Source organism: Dunckerocampus dactyliophorus, chromosome 10 (assembly GCF_027744805.1).
Source record: "Dunckerocampus dactyliophorus isolate RoL2022-P2 chromosome 10, RoL_Ddac_1.1, whole genome shotgun sequence".
Classification (NCBI taxonomy): domain Eukaryota; kingdom Metazoa; phylum Chordata; class Actinopteri; order Syngnathiformes; family Syngnathidae; genus Dunckerocampus; species Dunckerocampus dactyliophorus.
This window is the reverse complement of record NC_072828.1, coordinates 3,353,530-3,370,028: the sequence shown is the minus strand read 5'-3', so window position 1 is coordinate 3,370,028 and position 16,499 is coordinate 3,353,530. Positions and strand designations below refer to the sequence as shown.

Sequence of the window (16,499 nt, the reverse complement as noted above, 5' to 3'; positions counted from 1 at the left end):
CCTCCACCCACTGAGACGAAGAGCCTGTATGACTGACAAAAGGGCTCACTCCGTTCATGCCGTTGTTCTATGGAACACGTGCACCAAGTTGCTGAAACCAATGCACAGAGCGAATCCTCTTCCTGCCTGACACGCATGCACATGGCAATGTATTGAGGTCGGCAAAATGATCAAGCTCGTTTTCATTTATTGTGTTATTACTACATTTATTTAATATCATTAATATAATATAATATCAATATGTCAATATATAATTTAATATTAATTTAATATCATCCCAGGCTAAGTGCCCCCGAGACATTTTTTTTCCGAACGAGAATTTTTGTCATGTTTTAATCTCGCAAGATCTTGTGACAAGAGATCTTGTGACACCCCAAGTTCATGACACAAATTTTTTTTAATGTAATTAATTAAATAAATTAGTTACTGCCATTGAAGTACTATTTTTGACAGCCCTGATTTTGACTAATAAAAGGCCGTACTTCAACCACGAAACAGCATGATTTATTAATAATATATTTTTGAAAAACCATGATAGAGTGAAGCCGTGAAATTCGAAGCACAAAGTTGCGAGGGATTACTCTACACACCACATACGTTGTATACCGTAATTTCCGGACTATAAGCCGCTACTTTTTTCACACGCTTTCACACGCTTTGAACCCCGCGGCTTAAACTACAGAAGGATGCCGCAAATTTATGGCTACAGTTCCCATGATGCTCAGAGTGCAGATTCAGGAACTGTAATATCACATGTTTTGAGGTCTTTTGCAGCAATCGTGTTTTGATCTGACAAATCTGAAGTACGTTTGATCAAGTGTAGAGTTGCTATAGCTTCTCCTTGGACTGCAGCAGCTGTTGAGCTGAGATGAAGAAAAGCACCGGAGCTAACGTGTGATGCTGGGAACACCGAGTGTAGGTAGGATTGCAAGGTTTATAGTCTGTCTTTCTGTGTAAATATCCCATGTTACAACGTGGACACATGTGGCTTATAGACAAGTGTGGCCTATATATGTAAAATGTTTTTCTCTTCAAATTTGGTGCGTGCGGCTTATATTCAGGTCTGGAATTCACGGTATGTACCCGACGTAATGAGATGAATGATGATATTTGTACTTACATTTGATATCTACGATTGCGTGCAGAGTGGACTCATTGCTAATCGTGTCAGCAATCTTGCACATCTTTTATAATCTGAAAAAAAAACAGGCTCAAAGGTCATTAAGTCAGTCAGCTGCCAGCATATTTACAAAATACAATATGAAAATATGTTTGAGACTCGGTTTGGTTTTATCCGCTTCACGTGAGCAGTTATGGTGGGGGCGCCGGTATCCAGCCTGCAGAGGGCGCCCCATGTGCACTGAAAATCAATAAATATGATTTTCTTTTTTGTTTATCCCTGATCCTTGCAGCGCTACCCTAATCCTAGTGAATGCCACCCTGACCAACTGGTCATATGGCCCAATGAGTGCAGTCCATCATACAGAGAAGTGTTTCTAATAGGTTACATGGCAAACATTGTCAATGCTTGTGCACATTTCTCAGTTTTTTTTATTTTTTATAAATTAGCAAATATTTCAGAAATACTTCATTTATGTTGAAATGATGGGGTATTTTGTGTACAACTTTGAGCACAAAAATGAATTTATTTTATTTTGAAATAAAGCTGTCCCATAACAAAACGTGGAAAAAGTGAACATTTCACGAATGGATTGTATGTTCATTTCGTCATCACAGCCAAGTTGCTTTTGACAATTGTCATAGTGGGCAAGAAGAACATACTAAAACATATTATTTGTAAATATTTTAGGGATAGTATATTATAATAAACCAATAAAATGTGTTACATAACATAAATACAATGTATTACAAATTTTTGAATTGAAAAGTGCACTTTTTGGGAATTTGCCCATTATCCGCAATCCTTATGTGAGACATGAACAAAATGTCTGTTTTCTGTGCGTTCTAAAGATATAAAAACAGGTAAAAAGAGGTAGCTAATTAATGCTCGTAATGGGACACACCTATTCTGCCTACAAAGCTATTAAAACACCTCCAAAAACCTCCAACAAGGTTTAATGTTTTTATATCCATGCTGCGAGCATGTAGTAACATTCATGATCACATGTAGTACTTATACTGTTTTGGTCATTTTAAGCATTAACAAAACTTCCTTCCTGGGCGCATCGATTTCACATAGCAACGTAGAAAGGAACGCTACACCTAGCGTTACATTTTCCAAACTCAAAAACAAAAACACAGCAGCAGTGGCGGCACGCCCAATATGTAGCGCTACCCTTCGGTAGTGGCCTGAGGCGTTGTGAGGGAGTGTGTGGTGAAGCTAGTGGTGTGGTGTGGCGAGGTGTCAATACGCCAGTAACGTAATTCTTCGACGTAATAACAATAAAAATAACAATGTAGCTGTAGATTGGTTAACATGCAGGTCACATTATGTCAATGGAGTGGCTGTTGGCGCTTTTTGGAGGTTTTTCATAAGCCTTTATAGGCGGAGTAGGTGCCCCCCAGGGCTGCTTGGTGGACTAGTGTTTAGCATGTTGGCCACAAAGTCAGGAGATCGGGGTTCAAATCTCCATTTGGGCATCTCTGTGCGGAGGTTGCATGCAAAATTCCCCAAAAAGCACACTTTTCCTTTAAATTGCTTGCTGTATGCTAGGGGTGGCTGCTTGTTTTTATTGGCTATTCTAACAATTCTACAAATAAAATCCTAAAATGTATCAAAGTGGCAACATTTTTGGAAAAAGCTTAGACACCCCAACTGTATGCAGTACTTCTCCATGTTCCATGTTCACCTGGTGAAGGATTGTAAGTATAAATATTTTGAATGTAAATATACAAACGGGACTTTTTCCGAGATGAGGACGTGACGTGAGTGGTTGTGTAAGCGATGAGAATGCTTTACGTACATGCTGGTCTTGTGCAATCCCTTGTGTTGTGATAAAGTCTGTCAAAGTGTGTTCTGCATTCCGATGAGAACTTGACTGGTCCTGCTTGATGGAAAAAAAAAGGTCTCATCAGCCGAAATGAATTCAATTTCCTCTAAATCCACAACCAAATGGCTCAGAGTGACTTTTTGTACGGTGTCCCAGTGTACACAGGGCCACGCTTCAAATGGATTTAGTCAATAGAAGAATCCAATCGTCAATTAACAAGTTTCATTTAAGCGGAGAGATTTTCACACCACTAATGAAGTCTATCCAGGTCCTGAGAAAACTAATCTGCTTAGGTCTTAAGTCTGTCAGCGCCAGACCATGGAGCGCTTCGCTGCACTGCTGCCTCGTAGCGATCTAAGCCTCCAACACTCGGCGGCACTCGGAGAGTTCATCGAGTTTTCAATGACCTCAGCTGTCAAGCTTCTTTTCAGCCAGATAAGCAAACCCTAACCAGAGGATAGCATTGGTTGGCTATCGTCGGCTGGCCACTCCGTCGTATCCTGACGACGTTTTTTGTGCACCACAAAAGAGTGAAATCGTTCTTGACGTTGGAATATTTTCCACATTGGATCCTGCACCGTCCCCTCACACTAGAGCTGTCCTACCTAGTCTTTGAGCGAGAACTGGATGACGAAACATCTTCTAAGACAACCCGAACAGGCATGTTCATCATCGATTTAGAGGTCAAATTAAGTTCACCTGTAAAGGTTATACTGCAATTTAGCTTCATCTTCAAATGTTATAAAAAATCCCAATATTTTTATGGATTTATTTATTAGCATTTTTAAATATTTTGATAAATCTGTGTAGGCTCTCAGTCGTACAGGAGTTGTCCAACGAGGGAAAGGCTTCTTGAGACGTCATCTGTACTTCTGTGAAGAAGGTGTCGGACGTTTCGCTCCTCATCCGAAGAGCTTCGTCAGCGAACTAATAAGTGCTGGTAGCTTAGGCCTTAAATACAGTAAGAGTGGGCGGAATTGGTGTGCCAACACCCTCCTCCTATTGGTTCCTTACACTAAGCCTGGGCGGAGTAGTGGTCTAATCCTCTCCTGCTATTAACACCTCCGATCAAAGGGAAGTGTAGCTCCCTGTAGTTGGGTATGAACGACTCTGATACTGGCTCGTTAGCATCTATTGTTCTGGCTCGGCCCTGGCTTCACCTCATTTGCAACACTAAGAGCTGTGGGTTTTGGCCTAGGCTACCAGCACTTATTAGTTCGCTGACGAAGCTCTTCGGATGAGGAGCGAAACGTCCGACACCTTCTTCACAGAAGTACAGATGACGTCTCAAGAAGCCTTTCCCTCTATTTTGATAAATTGTTCAAAAATAATAATAGTACTAAACTATGTATAATATTTATATGTATTATATCATGATACTATATTTATAATAGCATGTTTGTCACACTTCAAACTAATGTAAATATTAGTCAATGACAACACAGCTGAACACAAAATGCAGTTTTTAAATGAAACTGAAGGAGGAGTAATGGTCCTGTGTGAAAAAGTGATGGCCCCGTAAAGCTAAATAAGTGGTTGGCCCCCCTTAGCAGCAACAACTGCAATCAAGCGTTTGTGATAACTTGCAATGAGTCTCTTCCAGCGCTGGGGAGGAATTTTGCAGAATTGTTGTCATTCAGCCACATTGGAGGCTTTTCCTTTTTAAGGTCATGCCACAGCATCTCAATAGGATTCAGGTCAGGACTTGGACTAGACCACTCCAAAGTCTTCATTTTGTTTTTCTTCAGCCATTCAGAGGTGGTCTTGCTGGTGTGAGCAAAACAGCCCCAGACCATCACACTACCACCACCATATTTAACTGTTTACATATTTAACTCTTTTTGGAAGGTGTGGGTCCCATTACATCTGGCGTAAAAGTAAGGCACATGCAGGCTGTTTTCGCCCAGTGTCTTTCTACTGACCTTAACTGAGGCAAGTGAAGCCTGCAGTTCTTTGGATGTTGTTGTGGGGTCTTGTGTGACCTCTTGTGTGAGTTGAAATATTTAAGAAAAAGAAAGTTACTTTTTTTAACAGTAACATATAATGTTAAAAGTAACAAGTAATGTCAAGTTCATGACAAATAGTGGCAAATAAAACCTCACACTCACAAAACGTTCACGTCGGTGATACCAGTCGCGATGATTGGACACCACATGATTTTCAATACAAGCTTTTCAATACGAGTCCTAACTATAGCCTAGCATCTTGCTTTGCAGCTGGCGTGCGCTAGAAGCAAAACAATAGAGGCCATTCAAGGCGCTTTCCACGTAAATAACACGTGTGATGGCGGAGGACACGAAAGGTGACTATTTTTTTTTTATCAGATTACTGCAAGCACACAGTCATATAATAAGAATTTTAGTAACTTTTGTGAGAAGTGCATATAAATACTGTATAAATGTAGTGTATCAATGCAAACACAAATTAATGTATAAACATTTTATACTTTAAAAATAAGCCTGATTTCCCCTGCTGTACATAAATGTATTCCATGGAGTACCTTCAAGAACCCCCAGGGGTACGACAGTAGCACCCCCATTAGAGAAGCAATGGTTTAGAGGAATTCTTTTTTTTTTAAAACATGCTCTCAGCCATTCTTGCGTGAGGAAAAGAGCTCAATGTGTTCAGTCATGCGTGTTTGCCTTTCAAAGTGGACTTTAATAAAAAATGACAACAAAACTCAATTTAAACATTTTTTTTTGTTGTTTTCTTACCTGTAAAGTGTTGAATGAACTTGCTTTTCATGTTTACGTCTCGAGGAACGACTTCTGCAAGGGAAAGTGAGCGTTAGGTTTCACAATATCATGATAGAGCTTAAAATGAGAATCGCACAGTTGGGTTGTCAGGGCGCTGAATACATCGCAGCTGCACCGTTCAGGTTGTCTTCGAGCTGTGGTGTCCAAAGTGAGGCCCGGGGGCCATTTGCGGCCCTTGGCTGTGATTTTATCGGCCCGCAGCACAGTCTAAAAATGTAATTTAACAAGGAAACTAAAAAAAAACAATCAACAGCAGCAGCAAAAATGGGAAAATCAATCAAAAGTCCAAATAGAAAAGGAAAATAAAAGGAAAAAAGTCCTAATTTCACAAGAATAAAGTAACAGTATGAGGAAAATAGCATTTTAGTATCATGAAGTCGAAATATTAAAGAAAAAAGTTTGATTTATTTCTTAAGCCAAAAACAATGACTAAAGTTGTAATTTTTGGAAACTTATGTTGGGTGAAAATGTATAACATCGGAATAAAGTCAAAATATAACAAAGTAAGTTGAAATATTTTGAAAATTATACAGAAAAAATCAACAGCAGAAATGTAAAGTAAAGTCAAAATATTAAGAAAAAAAACATTTCTAATGAGAAAAAAGTAGCAATTTTATGAACTTGTAAAATGAGGAAAAATATCATTTTGGTAACCATGTTGAAATAAAGAAAAAATACATGATTGTTTTAAAAGATATAAAGTTATAGTTACGGAAAGACAATTTACAAGAGGAAAGCTGAAATTAAATAGTTGGAAAATAAATTTAAAAAAGCCCAGCAGAAATGAAAAAAAATCAGCTGTAATTTTATGACAATAAAGTCAAAATATTAAGAAAAGACTGAAAAAGTCATAAGTCAAGAAAAAACTCGTATTATTATGGAAAACACATCATTTTAATGAGAATTTCATTTGTTTTGTTTGCTACTACGACTTGAAAAAAAATCACTGTATTTTTTCTTGAATATTTCAACTCTGTGCTTCTAAAAATAACATTATTTTTCCTCATAATAGTTTAGGCTCAGAAAATTGTGATTTTTTTTTTGTTTTCTCATTAGAATACAACTGTTTTTTTCTTCATACTTGGACTTTTTCCATTTCTTATATTGTTGATGGGTTTTTTTCCCAACTATTTTGAACTTTCTTCTTGTAAATTTTCGTCTCTTAATTTTGACTTTATTCCCATAATATTTTGAGTAAATTCTTGTAACATTATAACTTTTTCTGCAACCTAATATCCCCCCCAAAAAACTTTATTTGTTATTTTGTTTGTTCTTCATATCACCACTAACTAACAATATTACCAAAAATGTCTTTTTTCTTTAATATTTCAACTTTATGCTACTAAAATGACTCTATTTTTCCCCTTATTACAACGCTATTTCTAATAAAATTACGACTTTTTCTCATTAGAATACAGCTTTGTATTATAATCTTTTATTTTAGTTTTGTCTTTAAGTTATATTTTTAGAATGTACTGCGGGTCAATAAAAAAAAAACAGCCGGGCTGCACTTTGGACACAACTGGTCTAAAAAAATGACTTGTGTATTTCAAAAAAATCCAAACTTCCCGTTCCTGCCGCCTCTCCCTGTCCTTTATCTGCTGTGTGGTCTTAACTTGAATGAAATGAATTGAAGTGAGGTTATGGCTGAACCCCCTAAATTCTGCCCAGCAACAGGTTGTCTGATCGGAGCTCATATGGAGCTTCCACATAACTGGCCGTTGAATGTCAACCTTTAAGTCGTGTTGTATAAACTGTAGTTCACATTGCATTAATCCACAATGATTTATTAGTCAGCTTTGTGTTGATTTATTTACAGCAATTGGATATGATATGTTTCTGATATGACAGATATGATTCTGTGCATGGGATAGACACTGTAGTCCCGACTAGAACCTCCGACATACAGTAAGCAGGTCTCACATAACACACGGTGCATACTAACAGGCTAAAGAGATTACTGTATGGGCCGTTAATGCCCATCACAGTAAGTCCGTACAAGTAGTCATGTGGCCGGAGTCGCACCCTGGAACTCGCTGTACGTACGTCCGTCCAACAGCAGGATTAAACGGGTATGGAGACCACAGCCAACACGTTGCATCTACACTTTTGGATACAGAACCTCAACGGTCGGACATCATCTGTGAAAGCGCTGGTCCACGTCTAGCTGGTGTGGATTATGAAGTGCAGGACAGGACAGATGCGTACCCTTCAGTAACTTCAATGAAAAAAAAGCCTGTGACAAAAACTGAGTAGCTGAGTAAAGCTTATTTATTTATTTATTTATATTTGTATACAGGAAAAGATGAAAAACAATCGGGCTTGACTCAGCATACTGGCTGTTTTTCAGCAAGTTCCTCCTCTGCACATACATCACTTCACAACAGTCATGAAAGGAAAAGACAAGAGAGATAAAAGAATAAAAGATAAAACTAGAAAAGACCCCTGCTAAGTGCCGTAGTCCCCCCATATTGTGAACTACACCATAAATATTAGTCCTACATTTATTTTGTCCACATATTTAGATTTAGATGTAGATCCTTGACTGTGAAAACATACTATGGAAGGGTTTGAATGACTTAAGAATGCTTACAATGCTAACATGCGAATGTCAGCATGCTAACACCAAGCATGTTAGCCGTAAGTGTCTATTTGTGAAAATCGCAAAAAATGCTCATATGCTCCTGTTAGCATGCTAGAAATGCTAAAATGCTAATGTTAGCATGCTAACACCTAGCATAATAGTGTCTACCTATGAAAATGGCTAAAAATGATACTATGTAATGTTAGCATGGTAGTAGTGCTAACATGCTAACATTAGAATGCTAACACCCAGCATGATAGCGCAATTCATTGGGAAGCTAAATGCCCCAAACAAGTGCTCTGACCATTTTTTATGTGGAGTTATATGCACAAAAGCCGAAAATGGTGATCCGGATCACCCCCAAAATTTAATCAGTACTTAATATCCCATTTCCGACAATTCCGGAAAATTTCATCCAAATCCATTCGGAACTTTTCAAAATATTTTGAACACAGACAAACAAACAGATAAATGCAGTTGCGCTCCATGCTGCACTTGGAGGAGGTAAAAATAAAGTGTAGAATCCGATTTATCTTTTCCCAAATTCCATTTTTTCCATTTGAAATTTTTAAATAAAATTTTTTCCCTATAACACTTATTTTACCAGCATATAGTGTGTACTTTTGTGACAGTGTGGCCTGTCACGATAATCAATAAACCGCACAAAAAATAAAAACTAACTGGATCATTTTGCCCGCGTCGATATATTGACGTGTGCCTGCGTGTTTGTTTCCCTCCTCTCTCTACCAAACAGCCTGGATGACAAGAAAGTTCACTCTGTGAATCTGTCTCAACGACTGGGCACGTTGGTTCTATAGGGAGTGAACCCTCCTGTCAGTCATTCAGTCTCTTTGTCCGACTGGGAAGAGGCGGAGCGCTCGTGAGTGCACACTGTGTGTGTCGTGGCCACACGATCCAATGCTTCCATATTACCAAATGGTGGAACATACGTTTCAGCTGCCGTGATGTGTATAACACCTCATTGTGCGGCGCACAAATTTTGCTACATCCAAAACGTGTACTTTGACCAAACTCTGACAAAACGAAACGAAATGTAAAAAGCGTATTCCACACGCAGTGTTGCTAAAAGTCAATCAAGGAAGCGTATATTCAAACGAGCCGATGACACAAAGTCAACTTCAGATTATTTCCGTGTTATTTCTGCGTTTTTTTCCCAGTATTCAGACAATAACAAAAGTGTCACTGATTCAAAATTTGAAATATGGCATTACGTTTCCGGTTTTCTATTGATCTATTTTCACTTTGGGGAACTATTTTTTTACTTCTCTAATGCTAACTATCAATGCATTGAAGTGCAGTTTTGTATACAGATATGTTTTATTTATTGTTTTTATTGTGTGTGTGTGTTTTTTTTAACCGAGACCAGGTCTATTTTTTATTGTTTTGGGTTATGATTGTGATTTTTATTTAAGTGCAATTTTTGCTAAAAGAGACTGACAGTCCATTTTATTTTCATTGGGTTTTTGTTTGTTTGTTTTTTTTTTTTGTTCTTGACATTAAAATTAAAATGTTAAATTATCATTTTCATGAATGTAATGATAATTAAATTTCTTGAAAAAAAATGGTCTCAAAATAATGTCGTCAATATAATCGCTTATCTGCAATAATTTATAAGACGATTATCGTCCAGCAAAAAATTGTTACATTTATTGACGCAACAAGGGACTATTTTGGCCAGTATTTCAGAAATGAATGTAGCTTGGCTTGTGGGTTAAGAAACACGTCACCAATGCAATTCCAATTGCGTTATTAATGTCTGATTTTTTTTAATGACACCCTTATTTAGTTTTGGAGATCAATAAAGTATCTATCTTTACACAATTAGACAGTATGTGGCGAGAAGCGCTCTTAATTTGAAGGCCGGAAGTGTGTTGTGTGTGTTGAGAATGTCTGTTGACGGTTAAGACGAACTGGGCGCAAGAATAAATGTGCCTCCCGTTCTTATTTCACCTTATTTCATCGTAAAGCGCTCGTTTGCATTAACAAGAATTGCATTAACACACTCATACAGCTTGAGTCTCACACACACACACACACACACACACGGCTGCATTAGCATGCGCGGCTAAGCTAAGCTAACCCAGCTAGCTTCCATTTACGCTCCGTAAGAGCGGAGTTTTGAAGTTTTTTGCGCCAGCTTTTGCCAGTGTTCCAGGTCGCCGTTTCGACGTGTTTAGTACGGGACGGGGGCCAGTGTTTGCGATGAAAGTCACCGTGACTGAGCAGTCCGCCGGGGAAATAGTTCCCCACACAAACGTTCCTTCTCCTCACGATGACAGATGACATTCACATTATTAGGGGTGCGACGATGCCTCAAATAATTCGAGTAGCCCAATTACAAAAAATAATCAAGGATTTTTTTCTGCGACAAGGCAACAAAAGAGAAGGAAAATGAAATGTAAAGTCCGAGACAAGGTTAAATTAACGTAGCGTAAATCAGTGAGATTACTTTTAACATAACGTTAGCCGTGTGGAGGGCTAGCTTTCTCTTAATTAATTTAATGAGCACCTGTGATTAATTCATCATTTGGAACGCAGTGTATAATATAGAAATATTTAAAACAACAAGTGGAAAATTAATAAGAACATTTGAAATGATAATGAAGAGAAAATGAAAGAAGTTCAAATACGTAGAGAAGTAAAAACTGGAGTGAAAATCTGACAGAAATGTGCAATTCATGAATAAATGCTGAATGTAAGTGAAACAACAGCCTAATAATAACGGTCAATGAATGAAGTACATTGCTTAGTATTGTTAGAATTGTCACATAAGCTTCGGCTGCTGAGATGAATAATTCTTTATCATTCAGTTTAACGGTTGCAGTTTCGTTCCTGCGTGTAGTAAAAGCACTTCTTGCTAAATTTGAAAAAGACTTTAGTGTCCCAATCCATGTCGCTATTGAGCCTTTCCCTTCCATTGCTGGTTCTCTTTTCTGCGAAAAACAGTCATCTCTCGCTATATCGCGGTTTGAATATCAGCAGAGCCGAACTGACATGCCATGGCTGAGATCGAATAAAAAAAAAGGTTCTCCTCTCATTCCGTGTGGAAGTGGTAAGTTTTGGGCTTTTTTGTCCTTCTTCCCCACTCCGTTTGAAACCCTTTCTTAAGTTTAGAATAAGTAAATTGGAGAAAAAGCACAAAAAGTTGAGTTTCCCAAGAAGAAAAACTTGTATTTATTATATTTTTAATACCAAAAATGTGCAAAATGCTGAGCTGAACGGTGTCCATGCGGGGATCCACTGTATTCTGTCTGCTAGCTAGTTTGCTTAGTCCTTGCGGCCTTCACTCTTTCGGAATACGCGTTGCAAACAAACACCACAAACAAAAAGCCAACGAAAAAACATAAACCGGGCACGCAAGTTAATCCTTTGCTGCTCGCTGAACTTGGTCCCGTGAGGTACGCAAACGTGACGTCTTACATGCAGGTGGTTCAACGATTACGTGTACTATTCCTTTTGATAATGTTCCAAATCATGGTCTCAAGGGTGTCGGACCATAGAGGATCCACTGCGTTCTATCTTGATGAAGAAGAGTGCCTGCATGACCAAAAGTGGAGGGAACAGTGTGAGTCATCGCTTTGACTCTCGGGGCGACACAATTGCTTTCTCCTTCTCGTCTCCTTTTGTGTTCAAAACATCTATCATTGCGTGACCGCCGAGCTTTGGTAGCGTCACACGCATCATTTGCTAATATGCTTTATTTAGTATCCTCAAAAGATAAATTCCATCCACCCACTGGTCTGAGAAAGGTGCTTTTCCAACTGCGCAGGCTGATGTGAGACGTCTGTGCAGCATCTCATCCAACCTGATTTGACTCACCGGGATGTTGGGGAGAATCTCCAACGGCGGACGAAGAGTGTATTATTTACATTCAATAGACTCCTTCCTACTGGAGATGTGCAAGTCATGAATGAGTCTTTCTAAACTTTTTATGACTCTGAACTCTCGGGTACTGCACTTCGATAACTCATTCACTTACTCACTCGCCTGCTTCTGCCAGGTAATTAAACAAGGAAACCAGGTAACATGTCATTAATTGTGCCACTCGAACTGCATTTGTAGAAAAGTATTAGACCCGTGGAAAAAGATCCAGATCTGATCCTTGCCCCAAGCCAACTCTCCTTTCCTTTCTTGCTGGAGCGGCATCACAGGCGCTCGATGAAGACTCAAGTTTCACTGACTCACGGGTGCTCGACAAAGTCTCAAGCTTTACTGCACCATGGGTGCTCTGCGAAGATCAAGTTTCACTCGAAGAAGACTTGAGTTTCAATAACTCACGGGTGCTCAACAAAGAATCGAGTTTCATTGACTCATGAGTGCTTAGCAATGATTTGAGTTTCACTGCATCATGTGTGCTCAATGAAGACTTGAATTTCACTAACTCGTGAGTACTTGACAAAGACTCGAGTTTTACGAACTCACAATTGCTCAACAAAGACTCGAGTTCAACTGTTTCACAGGAGTGTGACGAAGACTTGAATTTCACTAACTCACAGGTACTCAAGGAAGAATCGAGTTTCACTAACTCACGGGTGCTCGACAAAGACTCGAGGTTTACTGCATCGTGGGTGCTCTGCAAAGATTAAGTTTCGCTGACTCAGGGGCACTCAAAGAAGACTTGAGTTTTACTACCTCACGGGTACTTGACAAAGACTCAGGTTTCACTGACTCATGAGTACTCGAAGAAGACTTGAGTTTCACTAACTGACAGGTTCTTGACAAAGACTCAAGTTTTGCTAACTCACGTGTACTCGACGAAGACTCAAAGTTTGCTAACTTACGGGTGCTCAACAAACACTCAAGTTTCACTGACTCATGAGTGCTTAGCAATGATTTGCGTTTCACTGCGTCATGTGTGCTCAATGAAGATTTGAATTTCACGAACTCGTGAGTACTTGACAAAGACTCGAGGTTTACTAGCTACTACTACTCGAAGAAGACTTGAGTTTCAATAACTCACAGGTAATTGACCAAAAATCCAGTTTCACTGACTCATGAGTACTCGAAGAAGACTTGAGTTTCACTAACTGAAGGGTTGTTGACGAACACTCAAGTCTCACTAACTCACGGGTGCTCAACAAAGACTCAAAGTTTGCTAACTCACGAGTGCTCAACAAAGACTCAAGTTTGGCTAACTCACGGGTGCTCAACAAACACTCGGAGTCATGAGTGCTTAAGCAATGATTTGAGTTTCACTGCATCATGTGTGAAGAAATTCAATGAAGATTTGAATTTCACAAACTTGTGAGTACTTGACAAATACTCGAGGTTTACTAACTCACAATTGCTCAACAAAGACTCGAGTTCCACTGTTTCACGGGCGCTTGATGAAGACTTGAGTTTCACTAACTCACAGGTACCCGGGGAAGACTCAAAGTTCACTAGCTCACGAGTGCTTGACAAAGACTCGAGTTTGGCTAACTCGCGGGTGGTCGACAAAGATTCAAGTTTAAATGATTCACTGATGCTTGATGAAGACTCAAGTTTCACCAAGTCACAGGTACTCCATGAAGACTGCTCGACAAAGATTCAAGTTTCACTGACTCATGGGTGCTCGACAAAAATTCGAGTTTCACTGACTCAGGGGTACTCGACAAAGACTCGAGGTACACTAAGTCAAAGGTACCTAATGAAGACTCGAGATTTACTGATTCAAGGGCACTTGACGAATACTTAAGTTCCACTAACTCACGGGTATTCCAGGAAGAATCAGGTTTCGCTAACTCACGGGTGCTCGACGAAGACTGAAACTTTACTAACTCAAGATTCGCTAACTTGTGGGTGCTTGACAAAGACTCGAGTGTCACTGACTCACGAGTACTTGACGGAGATTCAAGGTTCACTAACTAACGGGTGCTGGACGAAGACTCGTGTTTCACTGAGTCACAAGTACTCGATGCAGACTCATGTTTCCCTGACTCGCGGGTGCTCGACAAAGATTCGAGTTTCACTCACTCAAGCAGACAAAAAACCTGCCATGCGGCCCAGTCTCCTTAGGTAAGGGCTCGTGAACTGCTTCACAGTGTCACGGCACACGTTGGAATTCATTTTTACCTCTATGAACCGCAGCTCCCCAGCGCCGGCAGCACTCATGCAGCCCCAAATCACGACGCCACCACCACCACCGTGCTTGACACACTTATCTTGCTACTTGCTACTACTTGTCTTGCCAGCTGTTAAGACAATAATGGCTGTGTGTAGATTCATTTTCATTGGAAAGTAAATCTACACTGCTTTCCAAGCTGTACACAGATTACTCTAAAGTCTATCCAAGTTTCCTGTCTATAGTATTGTCCTTTGAGAAGATATAGAGGAATAAAACGGTTGGGGTGTACTCCCAGCACTGAAAGCCAGAGGGAACGTTTGTACCATGCCGTACCTGTACCATACCCTCTCCTCTTGCTCACACGATGGACACAGCATCCATCCACTATCCTGCTTAAGGCAATAAAGTTTTTTTTTTGCCCGCAAATATTGGTCATCATTGAAGTTTTCGGATGCCTCAATGAATCACAGTGAATGAGTCATTCATCTTTGGCAAAATGACGACCTTCCCTCCTTGATGGATCCTTGGTTCCTATCTACGCTCTGTCCATCCATCACTGATGTAAAGCTGCAGGAATGACGGAGGAGGGTGTGTGTGTGTGTGTGTGTGTGTGTGTGTGTGTGTGTGTGTGTGTGTGTATGGGTGGGGGGGTGGGGGTATTCCACTGACAACCACTCAAAATTTGGGAGTACGGTACCGTACTTTAAGTTGGGATCATAGGCTCACTCTCTTGCAGCAAAAACAGATGCGATGTTATCTTCTCGATTCCAAAATAAAAAGAGCTTCCTAATCAGGTTCCTGTAAGACGTTCAACAATGACAGCTGTCTGCCACGCTAAAATGACGGATTAAGCTTCCCTCATCACAAGCTAAAAATAAATCTTATCAGCTTACCTGTGAGTTTACGGTTCTCCAGCCTGGGAATGTAGAAAGGCTTTTCACGGGAGGTCAACCTCAGGTCCTGGAGGGAGGCAAAGAGTCCATCGCTGCAACGCTTGGACATGTGTTTGTTCCATTGCTGGCTGTCTCTGACCGCCTGTAAGATGAAGTCCAACAGGGTCCTTCTGTCCTTCTGCTTGACCTCCTTGTTGTCCATGCACTGGTCGGCTGAGGTGATGAGCAGGAGGAGGAAAATCAGGAGTATGTGCCATTTCCTCTCCAGCTGCATGACCTGGGTGGAAGCAAACCCCCCTAATCATTTCAGTGACTCTCATAACCAAGAATAAAACAAATTCAATTTGATAAAATCAAAGAATGTGTCACATAACACCTAAAAAGTGCGTTTCTTAGTATAAGTTGTTGCAAAGTGACTGCACACTTACTAGTTGTGAGATAGTTGACCTCCTCAAAATGCTTTAAAGTCCTGGTCCGGGTGGCAGTGAGCTCTTCTTGTTCAACACCGTCTTTGGTGAAATATCCTCCCGTCTCTATTTATACGTGGAGGAGCCGGCTTCTTGTGGGTAATACAATCGATTTCGTGTGGGTGGCAAAGCAAGGTTGACATCTTTGGCGCAATTTCGCTCACTTTGCCACGCTGCGCCCCTCCTTATTCGCGCACATCACCGCAACTTTGACAACTCGCGTCCGCAAGATCCAAATTTAAAGAAGTCATCCCCGTGTTTTTACGTCTACAGCATCGCTCTTGTTTTTTCAAAACAATGTTTTTCATCCAAAAGGAATAAAGTTGGAGCTTGCTTGCAGAAGATAAAAAAGAAAGCTTCAGCGTGAGCTTCACTGACCTGTCAGCGTGTAGGATGTTTGTGCACCCGTGTCTGGAGTCTTGTGACCGCCTTTCAGCTGCTCAATATGCGCACCTCCAGGCTGCACCACTTCTGGTTTTATTGTGCAATAAATAGAATAACGACAATCATTACAAGAAAAAAAAGTTAGTGGTGCGTTCACCCCCTTTCGTTGCGCTAGTGACAACTGATACACGTCCAGTTTTGACAGAATTTCGTTCCATTTTGGACAAATTCTGGATTGGGAGCGCCAGACTTCCTTTTTCACCTGTTGCGCACTACGACGCCAGGCTTTACAATCGCTCTTTTTCGCTGTACTTTTGTTTTTTTTATGGATTTACTAGTTAAATAGAACAGAAAATACATTTGAATGCATGGGAAATTCAAGTCCAAATGCAATAAA

General features: G+C 40.0%; 1 protein-coding gene across 6 annotated transcripts in view; it reads right to left on the bottom strand.

The window, feature by feature from the left end:
* alkal1 (ALK and LTK ligand 1) overlaps positions 1–16,278 on the bottom strand; it is a 42,028-nt gene extending 25,750 nt beyond the window's left edge. For 3 of the 6 annotated variants that reach the window (XR_008572730.1, XM_054790377.1, XM_054790376.1), the window contains exons 1-5: positions 15,680–16,129; positions 15,252–15,528; positions 5,666–5,719; positions 2,925–3,008; positions 1,121–1,194 (exon numbers count right to left, since the gene is read on the bottom strand). Coding sequence is in view for 5 of the 6 variants with exons in the window: in XM_054790377.1 (XP_054646352.1) it covers positions 1,130–1,194; positions 2,925–3,008; positions 5,666–5,719; positions 15,252–15,525 (477 nt within the window). In the remaining variant the exon portion in view is untranslated. Of the gene's footprint in view, positions 1–1,120; positions 1,195–2,924; positions 3,009–5,665; positions 5,720–15,251; positions 15,549–15,679 lie in introns of all 6 variants that reach the window. The other 3 variants (XM_054790380.1, XM_054790379.1, XM_054790381.1) reach the window with 3 other exon arrangements.
* Between the last annotated feature and the right edge of the window lie 221 nt (positions 16,279–16,499).